The sequence below is a fragment of the Vulpes vulpes genome, chromosome 2 (genome assembly GCF_048418805.1).
Source record: "Vulpes vulpes isolate BD-2025 chromosome 2, VulVul3, whole genome shotgun sequence".
Lineage (NCBI taxonomy): Eukaryota > Metazoa > Chordata > Mammalia > Carnivora > Canidae > Vulpes > Vulpes vulpes.
In genome coordinates, this window is record NC_132781.1 from 89,178,645 (window position 1) to 89,203,549 (window position 24,905).

General features: G+C 36.4%; 1 protein-coding gene across 50 annotated transcripts in view; it reads left to right on the forward strand.

Annotated features, from left to right (window-relative positions):
• PARD3 (par-3 family cell polarity regulator) overlaps positions 1 to 24,905 on the forward strand; it is a 646,585-nt gene that overhangs the window by 262,062 nt on the left and 359,618 nt on the right. For all 50 annotated transcript variants that reach the window (XR_011999915.1, XR_011999914.1, XR_011999912.1 and 47 more), the window contains one exon: positions 2,687 to 2,867. Coding sequence is in view for 35 of the 50 variants with exons in the window: in XM_072749213.1 (XP_072605314.1) it covers positions 2,687 to 2,867 (181 nt within the window). In the remaining 15 variants the exon portion in view is untranslated. The remainder of the gene's footprint in view (positions 1 to 2,686; positions 2,868 to 24,905) is intronic.

Below are 24,905 nucleotides of genomic sequence, written 5' to 3' on the forward strand. Positions count from 1 at the left end.
TTTAAAGTGCTGCCATGGTTTAGGTATAAGAAAAAATAGATTGGATTTTAATTCTCATGATATTTTGTAATGCTAATATGAAGTTCTAATTTTGAGATAATTTTATACTTGAGAAAGGTTGCAAAACTAGCAGAGACTATTTCCACATTCCCTTCATCACCTCTAATGTAGAATCTGACATAACTCTAGGACAATTATCAAAGATAGGAAACTAGTAACATTGAGTCAATACCGTTAACTAATCTACATCATTTGAAGTCTGCCTCTTTTCCACCAATGTCCTTTTTTTAGTCCAGGATCCAGGCAAGAATTTCACATTGCATACAGTTGTTTCTCCTCTGTCTCTTCTAATTTACACATTTCATCAGCCTTTCTTTTGCTTTCATGACTTTAATATTTTTAAAGAATGTGAGTTATTTTATAGGATGTCCCTTGATTTGGGTTTGTCTCATGTTTTCTCGTGGTTAGATTAAAGGTACACATTTTTAGCAGGAATACCACAGAAGTAATTTTTTGTTCTCCATGCATTTTTTTCAGAGGGTGATATGACTCATTACTGGTAATGTTAACCTTGGTAAAGTGGTTTCTGCCAAGTTTTTCCCCTGCAAAGACACCATTTTTCTCTTTTTAATTAAAAAATATTTTGTGGGGAGATACTTTGAGATATGCAAATACCCTGTTTCTCGTCATATTCTCACCAGTAATTTTTAGCTTCCATTGGTGGTCTTGCCTACAGCAGTTAGTACTGTGGAGATTGCTTGGTAATGACTTCTGTTTCCATCATTCCTTCTCTCTCTCTTTTTTTAAAAAAGATTTATTTATTTATTAGAGAGAGAGAGAGAGAGAGAGAGAGAGATAGAGGGGGGCAGTGACACAGGAGGAGGGAGAAGTAGGCTCCATGCCAGGAGCCTGATGTGGGACTCGATCCCAGAACTCCAGGATAGTGCCCTGGGCCAAAGGCAGGCGCCAAACCGCTGAGCCACCCAAGGATCCCCTCTTCTCTTTTTATTAATGGGAATGCTACAGTATGAAAGAGCTATCCATTTCCACTTTTAATTATTTCTTCAATTACTGATTTGTATCATTATGGACTCAAGATATTTGTTTGTTTTTAGACTAAAATCCAGTTGTATAGTTATTTACTTGTTAATGAGTTGTCGCAGCTTTGGCCATTGGGAGTTCCTTCTGGTTGGCATCTGATTCCCTTTGATGTGCCTCTTTCAGTTTTGAATACTCTTTGGGTTTTGTTTGGCATTACAGGTGTTCCAAGCCCATCATATATTTTCTCTGCCCCACCTCTGGAATTAATCATTCTTCTAAGGAGTGCTACTTCATTTATTGGAAAATGGTATCAGAAACCCAAGATCTGAGCACTTGCATTCCTTCATACTGTGTGTGGTTGCTTCTAGGACCTCTCAGTGGGGAGAGCTAAGAACCATATATTCATTAACATTCATACATCCCTATTTATCTGTCTACCTACCTACCCACTTATAAAAAAACACATGTTCATATTGATGCCTCTAATTTTAATCTAGTATCACAGTTTTTTTTCTTATTTGTAACTTATGTTTCTGATAATAAGAATTTAAACTCTCAGTATCCAAAATATTTTTCTTTTTAATTGATTCCTGGGGTGTGTCTCTGTGTATGTGTATATGTATAGTAGTGTGAGGATTTCTAAACTATACATTTGTGAGAAACAAATTTATGTGAAAGTTCTTTTTGTCTATAGCCTTACATTAAACAGTGAACATAGTTTTCCAAAATTATTTAATTCTTTTCTTCCCCGCCAACCTCCCTTTTTTTTTTTTTTCCCAATCCTGTTCTTAATCCTGGGAGACAACCATATCTTTTATCCTTCTTATATTTCTTATGCATAAATGGGTAGACATGTGTATAATTTTTAATACTCCTTCCTCCTATGTGAAAGGTACCTTAAGTCTTTTGTTGTATATGTGATACTATAGATCATATATATGCAATATATACAGAAATGCGTTTTCTTTTCCACTTAATATATGTCACTTACAAAAAGATTTATTTTTATTTATTTATTTTTAAAACATTTTATTTATTTATTCATGAGAGACACAAAGAAAGAAGCAGAGACGTAGGCAGAAGAAGCAGGCTCCCCATAAGGATCCCAATGTGGGACTCTATCCCATATCCCAGAATCATGCCCTGAGCCAAAGGCAGATATTCAACCACTGAGCCACCCAGGCGTCCCTACAAAAAGATTTAAATCTATCCTGACTCCCTTAGTGTTCTGTTATAGAAAACCATTTTATTATTTTTCACCATTAGAATTTTGGATATGAAATGTACAACTTGGAAATATAAAAGTAAAGCATCAAAACTCAGGGGAAGACTATTTCTTGGAATTTTTGCTTCCTTAGACATAATATTCCTGATTGCTTAAATGTCAGTATTTTTCCTCTGTAGATTTATGTCAAATACAGTGTAACTTTTTGGTAGCAATTTTATTTTTTCACTTTATTTTTAATTTAATTTTATTTAAATTCAATTCGTTAATGTCTAGTGTATTCTTAGCTTCAGATGTAAAGTTCAGTAATTCATCTGTTTGATAGCAATTTTATTTATTTTATTTTTTTATTTTTTATTTTTTTTGATAGCAATTTTAAATGGCTTTGTTTATAAATGCAAATTTACCTTTCCTTTCTAGCTGGTAGCAGTGTTTGATGAGCAAGATCCACATCATGGAGGTGACGGCACCAGTGCCAGCTCCACAGGTACCCAGAGTCCAGAGATATTTGGCAGTGAGCTTGGCACCAACAATGTTTCAGCCTTTCAGCCTTATCAAGCTACAAGTGAAATTGAGGTCACACCTTCAGTCCTTCGTGCAAGTAAGTGAAAGCTCTTTCTTCTCTGCATGTTTCATCTTAATTTACAGGGATGCCAACTCTTGTTATCCAGCCATGCTCCCGTGAATGGAATTCATTATCTGTTTTTATCAAAAATTGATTAAGTTTAGAACCTGTGCAAATGTCTTTTGCTGGAGAGGTAGGCAAGATTCTTCACATTTTAATATATTGGGCTTACTTTATTTTAGACTAGTAGACTTTTAATTGCTCACTAAAGGTAACTAAGGATAATAGTTAAAGTTACATTCCCTGATTTTTCTTGCCGTGTTTTTCATCTGAATGCTAGATCAAATAGTAAGTAGTCAAAGGCCTTCACACTGAACCAAAACATAGCGTATCTGATTGATAATCAACTTGGATACAACCATTACTTGAACTTTATCTGAAGAGAAGGTGATGAAGAGACCTCAGCCAGAATTACCATCAGAGATCTGGAAAGCTGCTATTAGGATACCATCAAAAGGAGAGAAAATACAGAAGCCTAGAAATCTGGGTTCATCAAGTACTCAAGTTCTAGGACACTTGCCTGAAGAATTCTGTCAGCTGTTACTGGCAGGTTTACGGAAGAGTGAAGAGCTTTTGCTAAAAATATAGTGTTTACGATTGTGTTTGTAATTGTCTAATCTTATAATTGATCAGTGTTTAAGAATAAGAAGATCCATTTCAAGAAAACTGTGAGTCAAAAATCATTTATCTTTTAGTCAAACCTGTTTAGAAACATTGCAGTTGTTCAAGTTGAATGTGATTTTACTGATAGTCAGCAGTAGATCTTCATATACAATAGGTAATAATTTAAATAATAGTCTATAATAATATACAAAGTCCCATATAGAATAGTTAGATAGTATTTAGAATATGGTTTATTTATTTATTTTTAATATTTTGTTAGAGAGAGAGAGAGAGAACATGAACAGGGAGGAGGGGCAGAGACTTCCCACTGAGCTGGGAGCCCAACTCAGGGTTAGATCCCAGTACCAGCTGAAGGCAGGCACTTAAGTGACTGAACCACCTAGTGCCCTGAATATAGTTTATTCTTATAAAATTAGGTTTGTTTATACACATATACAAACATTTTAAACCAATTTTGTAGAAATAGTATTTGATTATATATGCATATGCTCTTTTAAAAATCTTATCTTGGAGTTACTTTGGGTAATGTTTTTCAAAATGTGAGGTGCGTACCATCTGGTATGCAAGGTAGTATGTAAGTGGTACACTAATTACTTTATTGTATACAGCTCAGTTAGCCCATGCTTTAATAATTATCTTCTTTGAATAAACTCCTTTATAAAATGTGGATTGCCTAAATGTGATTTAAAGTAAGTTTTAATTAAATAATAGTACAGGTGTTCAGGTACCTGATATTTGGCAAGTAGTGTTCTTATGTGAAAAGTTAAACTCTTATTGTATATAAATAAATACAGAGCTTTTTTTCGCGTGTTATTATATTAGTTTTTAATTTGTGTTTTATAAAGGATGCACCTTTAATTTAGCTGCACCTTAAAAAAGTGTTAGAGGAAAGGTAAATGCTATCTTTATGTTAAGAATTTGAATTTCATCACATTGTGTCTTTTGCTCTAGATGCATCAACATTTAACTGACTGAACCACTGCCCACATTTGGCTGGTCCTGTGTGTTAAAATTTAAATGCTGTTGTCAACACAAAATATCTCTTTTACCTTGTTTTTATTGAGCAAAGGAACTTATATTTGAAGCACTGTGTTGTAGCCATCAGTGAGAGAATATGTAAATACTACTTTCTAGTTCTGATTTTTATATGCTAAATTTATTTAGATTTTATGACTTTGGCAGCCATTGGGTAAGTGTATGGTAAGCATTTACCAAATACAGGGTTTGGTGACTATGTAAAAGTTACCCATTATATACGAGTCCCCTATCTATTAAGATGGTTTTTCATACTATTTTAATACCACTGATTCAGACATAATACAGGGTTGGAGTATGCTGGGCCAAGCATTGTGATACACGATGAGTAAATGCGTAAAGATAGGGGATACTATGAGCATCTGATTAAGGCATCAAGATGGTGGGAAACGATACAAGACAAATGACTCAGGTTCGACCCAGAGGTTGAACACAAGGTAGGGGAAACAGGAGGAGAGGAAACACAGATTAATAGAGACTTAAGAGATATAACATCCACTTGTAATTTGTGAATCTTGTTTGAATCCTGATTTAAATGAAACAGCAACAAAAGAATAGTAGTCATATGCTAATTGGTGAGTTGACCACTGATTATTTGATATTAAGAAATTATTTATTTCTTTTTAGGTGTGCTTGTTATTGAAATTATTTTCTAAAAAGTCTTTATCTTTTTGCAATACATAATGAAATAGTTATGGTTGGATATGATATATCTCGAATTTGCTTCAAAGTCAACAGGCTGGGATTGGGGAATGGGTAGCTGAGTGGCTATGTGGGGATTCAGTATACTATTCTATTTTTATATGTGTTTAAAATGACTCTTAAGAAAGGTTTGTGTGTATGTCTTAAGAAAGGTTTGTGTGTATGTATGTGTGTGTGTGTGTGTGTGTGTTTAAAGGAAGTACATACATGAGGCACTTGTTTAACACTTTTCAAAGTTTACTTAATTCCTGTGTCTCTTGAGCTTTGTTTCATTTAATAGAACTCAGAGTTTCAACCTAATGTATTTTTAGGCCTGAATATCTTTTATTGGCCATCTTTTCATGTTTCTCTGAAACAAAGAAAATACATCCACATGAAATGCAAATATACTGGTGGGTCATTATTAGTACCTAATTGATCAAAGTAGCATAAATATGCAATGTAAAAAATTTTGCCTGCTAATGTGGAAATAAATGAGAACATCCAAATGAGAACAAACTATTTATTTAGAGCTTGACGTAGCAAGGGTGTGTATTCAGAGCTTGCCATAGCAGGGGACTCCGCTAACATCACTTGTATTTGGCAGGAAGAGAAGTAGGAAGGCTTTGTAGTAAAACAAAGGGGAGGCCTTAGATGTGCCCTGATTGGTAGCTGTTGGCATAGTGTAACTGTAGGTCGGCTACCAAGAAGCAGACTATCCTTTGTGATCGGTTAAGGGTGCATGTTTGGCTTTTTCTGCTTGTTCCTAAGTTGAAAGCAGACTCAAAGATTAGAGAAGCTGTCAATTATTAATCAGGTACTAGCTATTTTGTGCCATAGCAGGGGTTATTGCTTGGGTTCCTGAACTGGTTGCTACAGATAGTCTGATTTCCTGGACTGATTCCTCTAGGTAGCAGATTGGCTCAGTAGGTTGGTTTCTGCAGACTGTAGGTCAGATTTTCATTTTTATGTATAAAATGGCTGTTGTTCATTTTTATTTATTTATTTTTTGAGAGAGAGTGTGTGTGACTGGGATGGGGGAGGGGCCGATGGGGGGTGAGGGTAGAGAGAGAGAATCTCTTAATCAGACTCCATGCTGGGCACTCCATTTCACGACCCTGAAATTGGGACCAGAACTAAAATCGACTGAGCTACCCAGGCACCCCAAAAATTATTTTAATTATAAATGTATCTCTTTAAATGGGGTTTTCTCCTCAATTAGTATACCAACTGTATAAAAAAATAAATTTTTATAGAATAGGAAATTGTTATCTGACAAATTTTGTTCATGGAAGCGAGTAGGAGGGTGTAGCCAGAGTTTGTTACAGTGCTATACCATCAGTTCTTCAACCTTTCTCCAAATTAAGCACCAAAAATCAGTTAGTGGTCCTTCATCAGATTATTTTTATTGATGTATCAGTGGAAAGACAACTGACTAATGTCTTCCTTTCATTTTGTTGAAAGGAATGAACTAGAAACTAGTTGAGTGGCAAAAGGATTGGTTAGCCTGAGTCATTTACTTTCTCAACATCAAGGTCATTATTTTTGAAATGTCCCTTCGTTTGGTACCCTGGGGGTTTGTTTGTTTGTTTGTTTGCTTATTAAAAAAAGATTATTTATTTATTTTTTTTGAGAGAGAATATGAGTGTCTGGCAGACTCCATGCTGAGCATAGAGCCCTACATGGGGCTCTATCTTGTGACACTGAGATCATGACCTAAGCCAAACCAAGAGTTGGGTACTTAACCAGCTGAGCCACCCAGGCACTCCATGCTGGAAGCTTTTATGTGCAGTGGTGTATCTCATTAATTGTTGAGATTTAGGATAGGTGATGCTTATTTTTTTATTTTGTAATTTTAAAAATGTGTGTATGTGGGGGGTTGTTTTGTTTTGTTCCTCCCCCCATCTTGTGAGGTAGAAAAGCTGCTCAAAGTTCATATAACTTTAAAATTTCATAGTTTTCATATGTCCTAAAAGTATCATTTTTATATGAGGAAAAAATTAAAACATTTTCTTTAACTCTCAAAGTTCATTTTGTGTTTCTTTTGATTTTAAAAGAAATTAAGGGGCACCTGGGTGGCATAGTTGGTAAAGCATCCAACTCTTGGTTTTTGGCTCAAGTCATGATCTCAGGGTCATGAGATCCAACCCTGCATGGGGCTCTGAGCTTAGCAGGGAGTCTGCTCAAAATTCTCTCTCTCTCTCCCTCTGCCCCTTCCCCTGCTTACATGCTCTCTTTGTAAATAAATAAATAAAATGTTAAAATAAGAAAAAAATTCAAACATTTGGCCTCTGAAAGCACTGTGAGCCTCAGGTATTGGGCCTCCTCTGCCTCCTGGATAAATATCAGCCCTTAGCTACTGTTTATTAGGGAGAAATGGGTAAGAAGAGCCAGCATTTCACTTTGACTCCTTTAAAGATAGTAGAGCCATTTTAGGGAAAGATGTAAATTGAATGTGAAGATCTTGACATCAAATCCCCCCAGTTTTTGGTGTACTGACATCCCTTGGATGGTCTTTCCATCCTCTCAAGCAAAAGCAAGCTTCGATTTAGAGATAATCACATATCAGGTAACCTGGACAAATTGTCTTTCCTGTTTTTTTTTTTAAATCCAGACTTTTGATAAGTTTGAGTGGTAGTATATTCTACTTTATGCTTTTAACATGAGCTTGCTATGCAAAGACTCCTTTCCTAGCAGTACAGAGTAGTATATTCATGATTTAGAAAGACTATAGGCAGTGTCACGTCATTTTGGACATTTGGGTAAGACCAGTAATCTCTCTCAGCCTCAATTCCTTAATGTCTAAGTACCTACCTCAGGATTGTTGTGAGTAGTAATGAGGTCTTTAAAGTCCTAATACAGGGTGCATGGGTGGCTCAGTCAGTTAGGCATCTGCCTTCAGGTCATGTTATGATCCTGGGGTCCCAAGATGGAGCCCCACATCAGGCACCTTGCTCAGTGGAGAGTCTGCTTCTCCCTCTGCTGCTCACGGTGCTTGTGCTTGCTCTCTCTCTCTCAAATAAATAAGTAAAATCTTATAAAAGAAATAAAATCTGAATACAGTGATGGGCATATGATAAGCACAGATAACAGAAGACTGTAGGATGGTAATGGTAATGATGATAAAGGATGTCTTAAAGGATTGAGTGGTTATGGAACCCAAGCAAATAGAACATATATTCTTTTTTTTTTTTTCTTAAATTTTAAGAGATTTTATTTTTAGGTAATCTCTATACCCAACATGGGGCTTGAACTCACAACCCTGAGATTAGGAGTCCTGTGCTCCATTGACTAAGCCAGCCAGGTGTCCTGATGGGACATACATTCTTGATTAGGACACACTGTGTCTCTTCAATACAGAGTCAGATTGAACTGTTTTCTCTTAACCTCACAATTCTGGGATACATTTTTTACTCTCTCTTTTTTCAGTGTCCACAAATCCAGGCTTAGAGACCAAATGTGCTCTGTGGCACAGATTTCAATTTGTGGGCACAGATTTCCTATGCAAATTAATCATTGAGTTCAAGTCTAGTGATTTTTTTCACTTGGTGATTTTTTTTCTTTTTTTTTTAATTTTCAAGGACTTTTTTGTAGAGGTCAGACATTCCAATGTAGCCTGATTTTACACTGATGGCCGGATTCCTTTTCACTTCAGAAATCTATAATTTTTAAAATATCCAGACTGAAGATTCCTTTGAAACTGGCATCATGCCCTAGTAATTGTAAAATTTCTGGAAATAGTATTGCTATAGGAATGTTGAGAAAGTATTTGATTTATTAGATTGTATGTATGTTTACTATGTTTTAAGTCTTTTAACATTTTTAACATTTCTAAACTGTGTTAATTTTACGGTTAGTTTTTATCTAATCCTGGCAAAATTCTGTTGAAATAGTGCTGTTTGATTGGTAAGGTTTACTGCCCTCCTAACTTTTAGAACTAAAAGAGATAGTAATAATTGTTACAGGAGGATTGTTTCCTAAAATTAGCACCCACTCCCCTTTCTTGTTAATTTGTTAATCTCTTAATTTGTTTTCATACCTAAGCATATACAGCTTGATTTTGCCTTGCTAAGAGATCCAAGATCTTTGATTTAGAGCTCTATTCTCTTAACATTAACTGGTACTAGAATACTATTTTCTAGATTTGATTTAAATATATATTGAAAAATAGAAATAATATTCCTATTATATTTCCTTTTAACTTGTGAAGTGGAGCATGGCATACAAATGGTATTCTCAGTATTTCAAATAATTACCTTCTTACTGTGCAAGTTCTATTCAGCATATAAAAACTCATCCAGTTTTGTTGTAGATGCAATCTGATTATTGCATGTTGACAAGGTCATATATCTATTAATTGGATTGGAGATGGGATACAAAATTGCTGTAATTATTGTAATTTTCTAGCTAATTGCAGGGTTGGTGGTGAATATTTTACTTCTGCAAAATGAAAAACAGTATTCCATCAGAAGTTGTTTTATGGGGTTTCAGACATTTTGTTTTATATCTTTGTTGCTTTTTGCCCACAAAGTATCTCTTTTGTATTTTTTTGTGTGTATTGATCTGCCTCTGAATGTCAGAGTGCTCATAGGAAGGGATCAGTGGAAGCAGGCACTGGCTGAGAGCTGAGTACTACTCTCAGCTACCTCTTTGTTCTGGTTGCCACATTACCTCTATTGTTTATTTATAAATTGGAGTATTCTCCTTTCAGGCCTATAATAAAGGTTGGATGGGTCAGAACCAATTGGGAGAGGAATCATCTTCACTGCTCTCTTGTCACCTGTGCCACACTCAGAACTATTCCCTAAAATAAGCATTTTTAAAATTAAATTCAGATTGTTTGTGTGTCCTTTTTCTTGTATTAAAAAATAAGTGAATTGTTAGCCCACTTAGTTTTGTAATATGGGGCTTATTTTGCATATTCTCTCTCATATTTTTGCTTTATTTAAGCTAAGCTAGCTTCCAAAGCTGGAAGCCAAATTGACATTTTAAAAATAATGGTATGTAGACAAGGTGAGTGTATTTGGAGGATTGCAGGTGGGTGGGGACTGTGCTACTGAGGTGTTTGGAGCTCACTTGCAGGGGATGGCAAAAGCAGACTGATGTTTATTCCCTGCTGAAATATAAACTGGAGGCGCAGGTGAAAATTGCCAAACCTAATGAGCAATTTGGCAGATAAGATGGGCTGTCAGGCGACAGTGGTTCAGCAGCAGGCACACAGTCTGTGAACCACCTTGTTTGTTCCAGAGGACTACATTTAAATACCATAAATAAAATCTTTTTTTCCATTGATATTTGGGATCACAGAGAGGCCTATTTTATCCTTCGATTTTCCAATTAAATAACTGGTAATCAACGTATGGTAGTTTTGGTTGTAACATTATCTTAAACTTGTGAAATGTTGCATCTGTAAAAAAATGAACAAAATATATTTTCCACACATCAGAACACATTAGGTTTTAAAATACGCTAATAAAATAGAAGTGATCCTTTGCTTCACTGGGCTAAAACATTTCATCTGTGTCTTTATGTTGGAGCACTCCAAAGTAACTTTGTTGTCTTCTCAGTGTTCTTTGTCCTTTCTGTCTGCTTACTTTACCATCGAGCACAGGAACGTGGAGGCAGGTGTGGGGCTTCTCCCCTTACAGGCTGTCAGTATATGACATTGTGTAAAGAACATTTGAAAAAGATTTTTATGTCTCTGTACAATTGTAGTCATCCCTTGGAGAACGTCCAGGTTCACTTCCCCTATTTTGACCACTGGGAATCTTGGTCTCGAGTAAACTAATACAGTCAGTGCTTATGGCCTAGCAGTGGCTCAGGGCTTCAGGTTCAAGACAAGCTGAGCTACTTCTGAAAATGTACGAAATCCTGCCGGATCTCAGGTTCCCTTTGTTGGTTTCTTTGTGGCATTTCCAACACTGACTTGGAGTCAAAGCATCTTGGCACTTTCTACCTAGCATCAGTATTTCTGAGATATCTTTAAGCAGAATAAACATTTTCTCCTTACATTGTTTAATGGTACATCTATGTGAAACACTGAATTTTTAACAAATCCCTACACATGTGGAAGAAAATATTTTACACCTAATGATAGTGACTGTCAGACCATTAGTCTGAGGAGTATTATTTTTTTAAGAAATTCTCTGCCCCATGTGATCAGGTGGACTTTTACCCTGTGGTTAGCCGGCGATCCTCAGACTGTTTTCATCTGAAGAAGCTTGCCCGCAGGGTGTTTCAGTGCTGGCTTGGCTGGGCAGGATCTCCACACCTTCGACATGTGGACGTGTGGCACTTGACCAGAAGTTGCCTTTGAAATTGGACCCAAACCATGTGGAATTGGACCCCTCTTGCATGAAGCTCTCTGTATCCATCAAAACCTACTTAAATTGTAAGAGAACACTTCTTACAGATTTGTTTTTCCCTCAAAGGTTTCCCCACTGCCTGAACACTTCTTCCTTCCTTCCTTACACTTCTTACAGATTTGTTTTTCCCTCAAAGGTTTCCCCACTGCCTGAACACTTCTTCCTTCCTTCCTTCTTTTTGTCCTTGGCTCTTATATTTTACATGGCCCTGAGATCTTGCCTTGTACTCTTGCTTTTGTATGGAAATATACCTTATTTTCCTAATTATCTATTTATCAAATGCAGAAATAGTTACTGACACTTAAAATTTGTAAATGTAAAAATAGCTATGAATATGTTAAGAAAGTATAGTTTATTTTATTTTTTAAAAATTTTTAAAAAGATTTTATTTATTTATTCATGAGAGAGAGAGAGAGAGAGGCAGGGACACAGGCAGAGGGAGAAGCAGGCTCCATGCAGGAAGCCTGATGTGGGACTGAATCCCAGGACTCCAGGTTCATGCCCTGGGGCAAAGGCAGTGCTAAACCACTGAGCCACCCAGGCTGCCCTGGAAAGTATAGTTTAAATCAAAGCAAAGGAGCTCATTTTCCAAATGGCAATAAGAAGTATACTACATAGAGAAAATAATTGTATGAAAATGTTTTAGTAGACAAGATTAGATTGTAAACATGACTTCTTTTTCATTTTCTCATTCTAACCAGGTATGTAGGTTCTTTTTCTGTTAGCACGTGTCACAGAGGGACCCATATTGTGGATTATTTTGTCAGCAGGAAAGCCTGCAGATAAAATCTTCTCTTCTTGCCGCACTTGATATAAATCTCTTATTTACTTCTTGAGACCATGTTTACTGATTTATTTTCTCATTGCTTTTATTTTTTTTATTTTTATTTTTTAAAAGATTTTATTTATTTATTCATGAGACACATACACACACACACACACACACACAGAGAGAGAGAGAGAGAGAGAGAGAGGCAGAGACACAGGCAGAGGGAGAAGCAGGCTCCATGCACCGGGAGCCTGACGTGGGACTTGATCCCTGGTCTCTAGGATTACGCCCGGGGCTGAAGGTGGCGGTAAACCGCTGAGCCACCCGGGCTGCCCTCTCATTGCTTTTAATGTCAGAAATGGCTTTGTATTCCCAGTTGTGTTTGCTCCTATACCCAGATGGAGATGGGCTTCATTTCTCAGAATCATTGAGTCAGTCCCAAATAGTGAAGGACTGAGAAGAAGCTTCACAAAAGGCACAAGGTTCTTGATAAATGCACCTGGGATTTTTTAACCCCTTCTGATTTTTCTTGGAATGCACCGGTAGTAGTCTCTGTGAGGGCCACACTTCAATGAAAAAAACCTACATGTAAATCAGTGTGTGAATTCGTTATGTTATCTTGTATTTACTACATTCATTCATATTTGATTTAGAGATTAATAATATATTAGTTTTCAGTGATCAATTCATTCCCTACATTTTAGCAAATAGTTTTTCTCCTTTGTAACAAATCTGGTTGCTACAGTGTGTGCAGCTAGTGTGGCTCACTGCGTGTTGAGAAAGGGTTGATCGTGCCTTCTTACAAAGAGATGTTTTTTCCTCCAGATCTTTCCAGATCTTATGTTTGAATCTTCCTTTAAATATTTTCCTCGTACTGGCAATCAATGGTACTTTAGTTTAGAATGTTCATGACTCCAAAACGGTGATTATGCTGTCATTACCTCATCTACTTTTTCTCCTTTTTGGTCTCAGAAATCCAAAAAACTGATGGTGCTTCTCCTTAAATACTTTCATACCGTGTGTTCCCAGCATGGGTCACCTTTTAATTTGTATTCTTTCTAATAGTTGTAGAATGCTTTCTTCACCCTATATTTTCTGCAGCCACCATTTTCAGAGTGAAGGAGAAATGCAGCATTTGTGACAGCTTGTTGCCTGTGCTGTCGTCATTTCCACCTAATCAAAGAATAGCGTTTTTTGTTCAGAGAATGGTACCCTGGTAATAATTAGAAACTGACATGTATACATATGTTAGTGTGAGTACACATATTCATGTACACGGCTGATATTTAGTGATGGAAGGAAAATAAATCATTTTATGAAGACAATCACCATGTTTACAGATGGAAAATTACAATGGGATCAGTCTAGGAGGCCTCAGACCAACCACAATATGGAAAAAGCTGTAATCAAAGGGCAAGTTTACTCAATCTATCATCGATTTAAGAAGAATGTAGTTTGTTCCATGGCTGATCTATTAGTTAATTTGTTATTTAAAGCATCGTGAGAAGTATTTATTTTAAATATAGAATTTGTGTTAATGAGTTGGAAAACAGTATTCCATTGCTTGGCAGAGTTGTTACAGCATAAAGATTTATGACTTAATACAACAAAAACCAGCTGGCAATCAGCTTGCATAAAAATGTATGAGTACACACTAATATTTGATAATAGCCATTCTTTTGTAACCAGAGTAAGGGGTTTGGGAATGGGACGCGTAAACAAGGTCACTGATGAATCAAAATTCCTAGAAAGACATAGCCCCGAATGCTGAGTACGGGTCTGTGATGCATGGTTAAAGCTTCAGAGGTCATGCATCCACTCCAAGGCAGTAAGGGGGAGCCAGGTGGGCAGTGATATGGATGAGCCTGTATCTGTGTCTCTGCTTCAGTCAGGAAAGTTACAGTCCACCATTTTCTTTTTTTTTTCTTTTTTATTTTTATTTTTATTTTTTTTATGATAGTCACAGAATGAGAGAGAGAGAGAGAGAGACAGAGGCAGAGACACAGGCAGAGAGAGAAGCAGGCTCCATGCACCGGGAGCCCAACGTGGGATTCGACCCGGGTCGCCAGGATCGCGCCCTGGGCCAAAGGCGGGCACTAAACCGCTGCGCCACCCAGGGATCCCCCCCCAGTCCACCATTTTCATTTCTCTTCCTCATCTAAAATTTGCCACCTCTTGTCTTCAAAAGTGGGGCATGAAGTTTACATGGAGTTACTATATAATTTTCTGCCCCCATGTATTAAGAGCAGGCTGTATGTAATTCTGTGTGTGTATATGTGACTGTTTATATATATGGGCTAGTTTTCTAATCCTGCTATAACAAATCCCCACAAACTTAGTGGCTTAAAACAAATTTATTAGAGTGCTGTAAGTTAGAGTGCCATGGGGATCATACTAAAATAAAACCCAAAGGTTGTTAGGGTTGGGTGTCCCCTGGAGGCTCTGGGAGAGAATCCATTTTCTTGCTTTGGCCAGTGACTGAAGGCTACCTGCTTCCCTTGGCTGGTGGTCCCTAATGCCATCTTCAGCATCAGCAACCTTGTATCTCTTTGATTCTTGCTTTTTTTTTTCAGTCAGATCTTCCTGTTTTCTTCTGCTCTTCTCTTCCATTGTTAAGGACTCATGCAATTATGTTAGGCCCACTTGGTGATACAGGATAATCTCCTCAAGTCAAAGCCTTTACCTTCATCACACTGACAAAGGCTCTTTTGCCATGTAAGCTACTGTGGCAGGTTCCAGAGATTAGGATGTGGACATCTTTCAGGGCCATTATACTGCCTGTTGCAGTATGCATATGTTTTAATATTGTAGAGTGAAAAAATACACTACTATCAGTTTCTGTATGAAGGTATTGTCTTTCCTGATCAGGTTACTATGGGTATGATAATGGTCATCTGTACTAAAAGCATTCATAGGATGGTCGTTTTGATTTCAGTACACAGGGAAGAAAAGTATTGAACAGTGGGGCAAACCACCTCATTAGAAGTATGTCTTTGAGACCTTAGTTAAGCCGAATGGTGCAATGTTTATAAAAATAGAACTCTAGTCATTGTTATGTAATTCAGTTTGCTTAATAAAAATAATCTGTAAGAACAAATTAGCCTAATATTTACCTCTTTTGCATAGTTGAAAGAACTTTTCATAATTATTGATATGCTAGAAGTGTGAATTTTGGATTAGAAAAATTATATACAATTTATGAATACTGAAAACAGTAGGCAACATCACTGTCTTACATGTACTCTCCCTTCCTCAAGCTTCCCTCTTCCCTTCCTTATATTTTGTTTAAGACTTAAAAGTTATGTAGATGTTTATCTTTTATTTATTTTTAAAGATTTTATTCATTAGAGAAGGAGACAGAGTGAAGTGGGGAGGGGCAGAGCGGGATGGAGAAGAATCTGAAGCAGATTGCACACTGAGCGTGGAGCCCAACCTTGGGCTTGACCCCAGAACCCTGAGATCAAGAGCTGAGCCGAAACCAAGAGTCAGTGCTTAACCAACTGAACCCCCTAAGCACCCCATGTAGATGTTTTAGTCATGTTCTAGACCTTTATCTAAAGGACCTGAAGAATGACTTCGAGGATTATTGCAGACATTGATGGTACTTATAAATATTAGATTAATTTTCATTGTTTAATCTCCGTATTAGGTTCCATTCTTGAGCTATTTTAGAAATGGCTAATAATTCTGTTTTGAACAGAACCTCTAAAGTGACTGAAAACTAGTTCTAATGATTTTTCATCAGTACATTTGCCTAAAGGCCTTTTATTTGGTATTGTTCTCTTCTATTGTTGTAAACAAGTGGATTCTTGGGCATTTACCAGCCTTTTAAAGAATTAAAAGTTTTCTTAAAGCCTAGGACACTTTTCTGTTTTTGTGTTTCCTTATATCCTACTTATTTTGTGGCCACTATGTACCTCTCTAGCTTGTAAGTTGTTAGAAAGCAAAGAGCCGTATCTTCATCATCACTATGCAGAAGCTGGCTCAATGCTCTCCATTCAAGAAGTTACTCCCCTTTCCTCTCCACCCCAGGAGAGGGGCATTGGTATCAAAAGGAAGGGCAGAAAGCATGGACCTGGTCATGGTTGGCTTAGAGGGGTAGATAGTCTATTCAATTCAATTTCTTTCTTTCTTTCTTGTTTTTTTTTATTTAAGATTTTATTTGTTTATTCATGAGAGACAGAGAGAGAGGTAGAGACACAGGCAGAGGGAGAAGCAGGCTCCATGCAGGGAGCCCGATGTGGGACTCGATCCCTGGACCCCAGGATTACACCCTGAGCCAAAGGCAGATGCTCAACTACTGAGCCACCCAGGCATCCCTCAATTCAATTTCTAAATAATCCACAGTGTTATGCAAGACCCTTCGTATCTTCAAATATAAAATTTCTACAGATCCAAGTTCTAATGTGTACTTGATCTTTTACAGTTGTGTTAGCATTCCTTTAATAGAAATGTTTTTTACACTGAAGAAGTGTTTTATAATATTATCCATTGAATGTAATTTTATATATATTTTAATTTTTGCATATTCTCCAAGATTGTAAATATTTATGGAGACATCACAAATAACCTTCTACATCTATATCCTTAATTGGAGATCTGTAATTAGTGGCCAGTGCAATACTCTATTAGCATAGAAAATTGAGATCCTTAATTAGAACAAATATCTACTGAAAGCACAGCTAAAATGATTGCTGTCTGCTTTATAGTTATGTCATCCATCTTTATTCTCTTCCTTTATCATGAAAACATACTAAATTGCTGCATTTTTGTTAAGTTCTTAGTACAAGGCATGATTGCTTTGGGAGAGAAGTTTGGTTTAGCTATTGATGATTTTATAGTTGTGGTTATTTTCCCTTACCAACATTAAAGGTGGGGTATATACATTCCTAGAAAAAATAAAAATCAAACAACATTTTTGAACTTAACATATTATGTAACTACTAAGGCACAACTTTATTCTCTGAAACTTAGCTATTGTGGACTTGATTCTGGTTTCCACATCTATAGTAAATGATGCTTCACCATCATTGGTGATGTGTAATCTATGTTCTTATGCAAGAGTCAGAACTGCCATGTGCACCAAAGTTTCTGGAAGAGGCGTGTGTGTGTGTGTGTGTGTGTGTGTGTCAGTGATTTTTTGCCTTTATTTATTTTTGTATATTCACAGGTGTTGGCCCCCTTTATTGACTGAGTCATGAATTTCGATATAGGCTTTTTTTTCTTCAAATAAGTATTTATATTATTAAAGAATATAATAGCAATATTAAGAAATATAAGCAATATCTTCATCTCATAGTAAAGCTAATGGGACAGTTTTTTTCTATATGATTAATATACTATGTTTTTAAATGAATGAAATATTTCCTAGATATTTTCTTTTTTTAACCTCGTTTTTCCTGCTTAATTTACTTTCATAAATACTGTCCTTGAAATAAATATACCCCACAAACGTGAGACACACATAGAAAAACTTTTAAGGGAGTTATTAATCAAGTGAAGCTACTAAATGGGGAAGTCTTTATGAACATCTGACTGCTTTTTATAATTTCCTTTTAATTCCTATGGGTTTCAAGCTTCTAATTTTTATGCTGTTCACTTTTGAGAATTTAGTCTATTCATCTACTAATCTTATTGGTAAAACTGTCTTTTTGAGTATCTTCTAGTAATATAGTTAAAAGAATCAAAATAATGTAAGAGTATTTTTCACATTTCTTCACCATTACTTACTATGTATCACTGTTACTTGAAAAGATCTACAAAGTATATGTGGGTAAAATATAGTTGCTTTGTCTCTGTAACTTGATTATGATCAAATATGTTTCATCTTTCAGAAAAATATAAGAAATCAGATTATAGTAGTATTTGTTACTTACCTTTTCAGAGTTAAGATACATCTAGTTTCAATGAGGTTTAGACCACATGTAGACCCACTGATCATGTTATTAAAGTATTTGAAGTAATTTCTTGTTGCTCAAAATGCATTAAAGTCATTTAATTTTTGAAAAAGGGCATTTAGGAGGTTTGAATTAGGAAATCTTTTCAGTGAAACTGAACTTCTTCTGAATGAACGTTCTGTAAAGTCAGCACAGTCTGTACTAAAGAGATTCATTCAACTGTAACACAGTAAACATTTTAGAAATCATGATGAACATGCAACTTTAGACAGCTTTCCTGTTTTTTTTTAAAATTTAACCTTAATTGGGAGAAAAAAGACTATTTAGTATTGTTGTATTGCATATTTCTCACTTGTCTTTATAATTTTCTATATTGCAAGACCATTTATCTTTTAAGTTTTTTATTATAGAAAATTTGAAATGTATACAAGACTAAAGAGAGCAGTATAGTGAAATGCCATACCCACCCTCAGGTCTAATAGTTCTCCGTTTATGACCAATCTCACTTTATGTTTACTACACACCAAGTGGGACTGTTTTGAAGTAAATTCTATACCTTATATAATTTCTTCTGAAAATGCTTTAGTATATATTTCTGAAAGATAAAAACTTTTTAGTATAATCCCATACTGTTTTAGAAAAGACAGTATTTTCTTAATGCTGTGTAATATTATCAGAATCACTGTTTTGTAAATGAGGTTTTATGTTAGGCTTGTTTAAATGAGGATCCAAGGAAAATTTACACAGTGCATTTGACACACACACATGCACCTATACATTATGATTTATTTATTGAAATTGGATTCTTTTTCCTGTGTTTTTTTCTGTCTGGACTTTGCTGAATCCATCCCTGTGGCATCAGCTATGTTTCTCTATCCACTGTATTAGGTACAGGGTCTTGATTTGATTCTGGTTTTCTTTTTTCAATAGTAGTATCTCTAGGTGGTGGTGTATGGTTCAATCAGGAGATGCATAAAGTCTGGTTGTTTCTTCTTTTGCAATATTAGCAACATTGGTGATTGTTGCCTGGATGCATTATTTTTTTTATGTTGGCAACATGCTGATATTCTCTTTCACTTATTAGCTAGAATATTTCTATAAATAGAAATTTTTCCTTGTCATCTTCTTTGTGACCCTGTGGTACCGTTTGCATAGGAAAGACAGATCAAATGCTTAATTCCATTTCCTTCTTTGCCAGTTTTCAGAATAATGAGTTGGTTTTCTAGGCTAGTGTCCTCCTACTTTCTCTTTCCTTTCCCCCCTCAAAAAATGTGCCATTAAGAACTTAAAAACATTGACATAATTATTATTTCAATTTATTGCATTATTATTCTTATTGGTGCTCAGATTGCTATATTTGTAGTAGTGACACCAGTCTACATTCGCTCCTGAATGCTTCTGGTAAGAGAGAGCATCCTTGCTTTTTGCAGTGATAATGTATTCCATGTTCATCTTATGTATTTTCTGCCTCAAACCTGGAATCAGACATTTAAGCACTCTTATCCTGTTATTAGGAAAGTGTATTCATAAATCACTATTTAGATACATTGTTTTTATTTTGCTAAGCTTAATAGTAAGTTAAAATCAGGAGCATCATGGTCTAATTTCAATTTTCAAAGTCATGCCTCAGAGTGTAGTGAATCTGTTCTTGATTATTTGAGAATTCGGGGTTTTAAACAAATTTTTGTCCCCTAGATTTGTTGAGAAATAAGTGACATACTTCACTGTTTAAGGCATACAGTGTGATAATCTAATTTGCATATGTTACAAAATGATTACAGCAGGTTCAGCTAACATCCATTTTCTCATATAGGTATAATAAAAGTAAATAAGGAAAGGGAAAAAGGAAAATCTTCTTGCTATGAGAAGTATTAAAATTTACTCTCTTACAAACCTGCCTGTATATTATACAGCAGTTAGCAACAGTCATTGTGCTGTACATCACAGCCCTAGTACTTCTGTATCTTCTAACTGAAAGTTTGTGCCTTTTGACCATCTTCCTCCAATTCCCCCTCCCTGAGGTTTTTAATTTTTGTATACCTTGCTTCTCTTTTTCAAATTGAAGTCTAGTTGACATACAGTGTTACATTTTGTTTCAGGTGTCCAGCACAGTGATTCCAGAGAAGTCTGTACATTATGATGTGCTCCCATTAGAATAGCTGCTGTTTGTCAGCATACAGCACTGTTACAATACCATTGCCTACATTCCCTGTGCTGTGCCTTTTATGCCCTGACTTATTCATTCCATACCTGAAGAGAGATGCATCTTTTTAAGGGCACAGATCAATCAGCATCTGCTCTCCATGCCAATTCCAGTGTCCCTTTATTTGGATTCTGATGAACTTTCTTGTAACTGTAAGACTAATGTTCCTAAGGGCACTTATGACCATGCACTTGCTGAGATCTTACTTGGCAAGTGTCAGGAGCACTGATGGGTGGATCTGCCTGGCCTTGAGTAGGAGCCAGAATATATGTCTACCACTGTGCTGCTGTTGGGAAGAGCACTTCAGAGGAATCCAGGGCATTTTTCCGATGACAGGTAGCCAGTGTTTGTTTGCTTGTTTTCTTTTTTTGTTCAAGTAGTGAAGAAGAAATGGCATCTCCATGAATGAGATATTTGTCCCTAGTGAAATTGAGTGGCCAGAAAATGGTGCCAAACTATTGTGATATCTTTAGTAGGCAAAGTGTGAGGGAATTTGGTCACAGCCTGGATTGCTGAGTTTTGGGGAGGTTTTTCCTAGTCTGGTATGTCTTAGCGCAAGCTTGATCATCCTTGTGAGTGGCATGTGGCTCCAACGCTCATAGTCCACCACATCCTGGTGGTCTCACATTTTACATTTCTACCTGCCACGGTCAGCATCACAGGTGCTATCTGAAGTGGGATGCATCATCATGGCAGTGTGGAAACGGAATATTAGAACTTTGCATACACTTTTAATTTATTTTCTCACATTTTAAAATTGATCATTTCTTGTATGTGTTGAATAATGTCTATATTAGTGGAATTGAGCATGCATTTAAGTGATAATAAAACCACTCTAGTGCTGCATGCTCAAGAAGTCTTTTCCGATTGTGCTGTTGTATTATCAAGAAAGAGTCAAGATACCAGACCTGTCTCCTGGCCGACTTCTCAGCAGCAGTCCTTCTTCTATTCTGCTTGCTGATACATGTCTTCCTTTTGTCCCAATGCTTTAAAAACTCTCAAAAGCTTCTCAATACTTTTTAGCATAAGTAAGAATAGTAGTGTGTTTTCTTTTTTTTTTTTTTTTTTTTAAATTTTATTTATTTATGATAGTCACACACAGAGAGAGAGAGAGGCAGAGACACAGGCAGAGGGAGGAGCAGGCTCCATGCACCGGGAGCCCGACGTGGGATTCGATCCCGGGTCTCCAGGATCGCGCCCTGGGCCAAAGGCAGGCGCCAAACCGCTGCGCCACCCAGGGATCCCAGTAGTGTGTTTTCTTAAGGTTTGTGAGAACTGGTTTGCGTCTGTCTTTTCAACCACATCCCTTTTGACCCTGTAACTAGCTTCCTTGGACAAGTTCTTGTTTGGGTCCAGGCCTGCTTAGCTCTCAGCACCTTGTGTTCTCCATGTGTGGTAAAGCTGCTTCTCTCTCCTCATTGCACACCTGGCTAACCTCATGTTAGCCTTCAGGACTCTGCTGAGTAACGGTTTCTCCATAGTTCTGCCCGGATTCCATAGATTTGCTGTGTGGTCCTGTAGTGCCTGGTACTTCTCATAAGTTCAGGAGCATAGGGAATGTGTCTGGTGTGCTGGTAAATGTTTTACAGTGGAATCGCTGAAACCAAAAAAAGATGTGGCTTTATAGCATTTGTCCATTTCCACTGTGTAAATACTCTCATAGTGGCCAATTTCAAGTTAATCCTATTACTGAATATAGAGTCTATAAGAAATGCATGGTAGTACCCCGTTATAGGACATTTCTGCCAGACAGTTGGAATAGATGCATCATGAGCATAATGATAAAATGTAAAATAATTGCCAAGTGGAGTGTTTTGAGTATTTGTTAACCTTTTTTTTTCTTTAAGATTTTATTTATTTATTCATGAGACACACACACACACACACACAGAGGCAGAGACACAGGCAGAGGGAGAAGCAGTCTCCTTTTAGGGGAGCCCAATGCAGGACTCGATCCCAGGACCCCAGGGTCATGACCTGAGCCAAAGGCAGATGCTCAACCACTAAGCCAGTCAGATGTTCCTGTTATCTTTGTTTTTAATATAATTTATTTAATTTTAAGTTTCTATAATTTAATTTTGCATAGTGACTCTAACAAGTAACTCTCAAAAATTTAAAACAATCTTTTCTCATGAAATGGTATGAACCATCTCTAGAAATCCTTTGGTGAGGCACAGACAAGTCACATTTTTTGAATTGATTAGAAACAGTGGCATGGGTAGGTATGCTAAGTAGTTATTGTATATAATTCTAATCTTGATGAGGTGCTTGGAGCAATTTTGAGATAGGGCAGGGAGGAGGGAGAACTTTAAAGGTGGATAAATCTCTTGATTACCTGTATTGGGTAAGGCACTAACTAGATTGGGTAAAGGGGGTAAGAGAGAATGTTTAGATTCTGACCAAGATTGTATTAAAAATGTGTATAACCACCCTCTCCCCCTTAGCTTATTTTCACATTATTCTTGGCATTTATTTTTGTATCACATCTATGCCTGTATATGTGTGAATACGTAAAGAAAACATGTGCTGTGACTTTCTATCTTCCTAAATCCTTTCTGATGGTCATCCTTTACAGGACATACAGAAGCAGAGCTGGTGATGCACTCAGTGTCATGTGTTCCCAGGGGCATGCCTCAGCCTCTCAAATTTTAACCCAATGAGAAGTAAAGGAAGCATTCTTTTTCTCTTTGGTCTTTTCTAGTGACTTAGCTGTCATCTAAAAATATTTAATGTGTATTTTTGGTATTTTAACTGAGTAAATGTATTTTGAGATAGAGCCAGCCCTCTGATAGGCAGTATGTTCTTAATAAGTCCATGATTAACTCGTTAAGATACTGAATACTATTTCTTTTCAAAAGGAGTTTCTGTTTTCTCCTTTTAGAAGTGCAAGTACAAAAAGACTGTGGCTTGTCAAATCATCATTTAATCCTTGTAAAGATCCTCCACTTAGGTCGTGATAATTTTTATCCATAATTTGCTTTACAGTATGTGAGATTTTTTGACATTGGAGATTTCAAAGACTTGAAAGATTTTTTTTTTTTCTTTAACCAAATTTTACTCTGAAAGTTATGCTCCTGGCACCAGTTAGTTGATTTCAAAAAGGCATTTCCTTGAAGGCTAACAAGCATTGTCCCACTCTCAACAGAAGGAAGCATGATGAGCAGTGTCTCTGCTCACCTGTATCACCTCCTCTCCCCTCCCAGGGCAGCAGCATGGATGATCCACTCCTGGCAGGACACTCAACTGTTTGGTGCCTCAAGGGTTTCCCTAGCTTGGTGAGAAGAAGACTTGAAAGATTTGATCTCTCTCTCACTCTCTCTCTTTTTACCCCTTGATAAAAGGAAGACCATGTTCAGTCCCAAGCCTGTTTTGGAATGCATGATACATAATTAGAAGACTTGCTTAGAATAAATAAATTCCCATTAATTAATTTCTTCAACATACACTGAGCAGTCTTAAGTTCTAGACATGTTACAATGAATCATTTTTGTATATCCTGTTAATTTTGGTACTTTAAAGGTTACTCACTTTTGTATAAATGTGTAGTTAATACTCTATAGACCCAATAACATATACGCTCCATTATCTAGTAGATACAGGTCTATGTAGATCTCTAAGATAGCAGTAACAACAGTAATTAATAAAAATAGAGAATTATGCAAAAGGAAAATGTAAGTTGAAGTTGAAAATGAAGACAGAGGTAAAGGAAATTTTATGTATTTGTACTGTGTATCTATTCCATCTATCACATTGTATTCCCGGCCACAAAACTTTGTGTTTGCTTCCTGGCAGCTAAGGTGTAAAGAGAAATAAGAAAAATCTTTGTAATATTTCCTTCCTTACCACCTCTCCCAACCAACACAAGCTCTGTCAGATTCCTGGCAGATGTACACAATTTTAGTCCTGGATATACCTATGAGATTCTTTTAGGATTCACTATTCTTATTTTTCTTGGAATGTCCGTACTATCTAAATTTTCTTTGAGCTGATTACAAGTCATGCAGGATAGCTTATTTCTGTGGAAGCATGATGATGTCCACTGTTGTGAATAGAGAGTAAGAGAATCTAGAGAGTAAGATAAAAAGCAAAAAAGAAAACAAATATAAGTGAATTGAAGTTAATTTCAGAAGAATGAACTCACCGTCATATGTGCTATTTCTTGAAATTTGTTTTTAAAATATCAGTTTATTCTGTTGTAACTTACATGCTTGCATTGTAACAGCTTTTATATGAGAACAAGTACATATAAAAAAGAGGAAATATGCAAGTGCAAGTAGATATCTAAGACCACTCCAGTGGGGCACCTGATTCATGAAAGCATTGGCATGGATCTGCTGGAGTTCAACGGCAGATGATTGTCTCTGAGGAATGAATTATAATATATTAATCTTGCTTGGATAGACAAGGTAGAGAAAAAAATGAACATATTCTTTCTTGGAA